The sequence below is a fragment of the Cariama cristata genome, unplaced genomic scaffold (genome assembly GCF_000690535.1).
Source record: "Cariama cristata isolate BGI_N322 unplaced genomic scaffold, ASM69053v1 scaffold1782, whole genome shotgun sequence".
Lineage (NCBI taxonomy): Eukaryota > Metazoa > Chordata > Aves > Cariamiformes > Cariamidae > Cariama > Cariama cristata.
The window spans coordinates 3364-4466 of record NW_009603023.1 but is presented as its reverse complement, the minus strand read 5'-3'; the positions used below and the strand labels follow the sequence as shown (position 1 = coordinate 4466).

At 37.5% G+C, this 1103-nt stretch overlaps 1 protein-coding gene across 1 annotated transcript in view; it reads right to left on the bottom strand.

Annotated features, from left to right (window-relative positions):
- ING3 (inhibitor of growth family, member 3) overlaps nucleotides 1-761 on the bottom strand; it is an 11549-nt gene extending 10788 nt beyond the window's left edge. Inside the window, exon 1 of the mRNA XM_009694988.1 lies at nucleotides 666-761. Within this exon, the coding sequence (XP_009693290.1) occupies nucleotides 666-761 (96 nt within the window). The remainder of the gene's footprint in view (nucleotides 1-665) is intronic.
- Nucleotides 762-1103: the final 342 nt, after the last annotated feature.

Here is a 1103-nt window from a genome sequence, read left to right as displayed (position 1 = left end):
TTTTCCACCAACAAAGAAAAAAATTATTAAAAAAAAAAAAAAAAAAAAAAAAGAGAGGGGGGGGAAAAGGGGGGAAAAAAAAAAAAAAAAAAAGACCCTTGGCCAAATAAGGGGCTAAAGTAGCAAGCGTAGGAGACTGCAAAGGAGTCTCTCCTGACAAAATGATGGATTACCTTGCTAACAATACTACCACCAATGCCCGAACGTTGAAGGATAAAACAGAACACATCCATCTTATTCCTCCCTCCCTAAAGCTACATATACTGTATGTCTAACATATACAAGGACACAGGCAGAATCAGACAAAGTACTGAAGCTAAGCTTGAAAAACACCCTCTAAAAGAAAGCCAATTAACTTATGCAACTTCATGTCACAGAAACAAACAAAAAGTTGGAGCTGTAAATTTAGTACCTCGTTTCCTCACCATTTCAGGATCATAATTTTTAAAATACTAGCAAATACTGGGCAAAACTCGAGAGAAATGCTTGATCAAAGGAACCTTCCAGTCATTTTTCTCTCCTAGGAAGTTCCATCCATCTCTGTGAAAGCCCAAGGGAAGTCACAGTTCTGAACGCTTAAGTCTCCATCAATCATAAGCTATTTTTTCCTAAGGTTATCTTCATTTGCAAAAGAAAAATGTGACCCACTCCTATGATATCCTTACTTTTTTGATTGATGTCATTTGTTCTTCTCTCCATTCAGGTTTGTTTTTCTTTGCGTTCATAAAAAATTCATTTACCCTCTGCTCAAGCTGATCCATTGCATCTGTAGCACAGGAAAAGATTAAGATAAATGTTATCTTCTCAAGTACGTAAACATTATGAAATAAGGCGGAATTTTTTTCTTAAACAAAGTTGACAGGACTGAGGTGCAAACTATTAGAGAGGAAAAAAACTAAAAAAACCAAAACAACCAAGTGACAGCGGACAGAGGAGGGAAATATTTACCTTAATTTCCAAGAAGCAGAATTGCATTCTGGTAGGATTCTCATCAAGGTTCTTGTGCTCTCCAGCATGGGACAGGCAGGACTCCAAGTTCTAAAGGTTTTTTGTCCCTAAGAGCAGTGGTAGTGACTTAAAGCACGACCCAAACTCCTCACCCA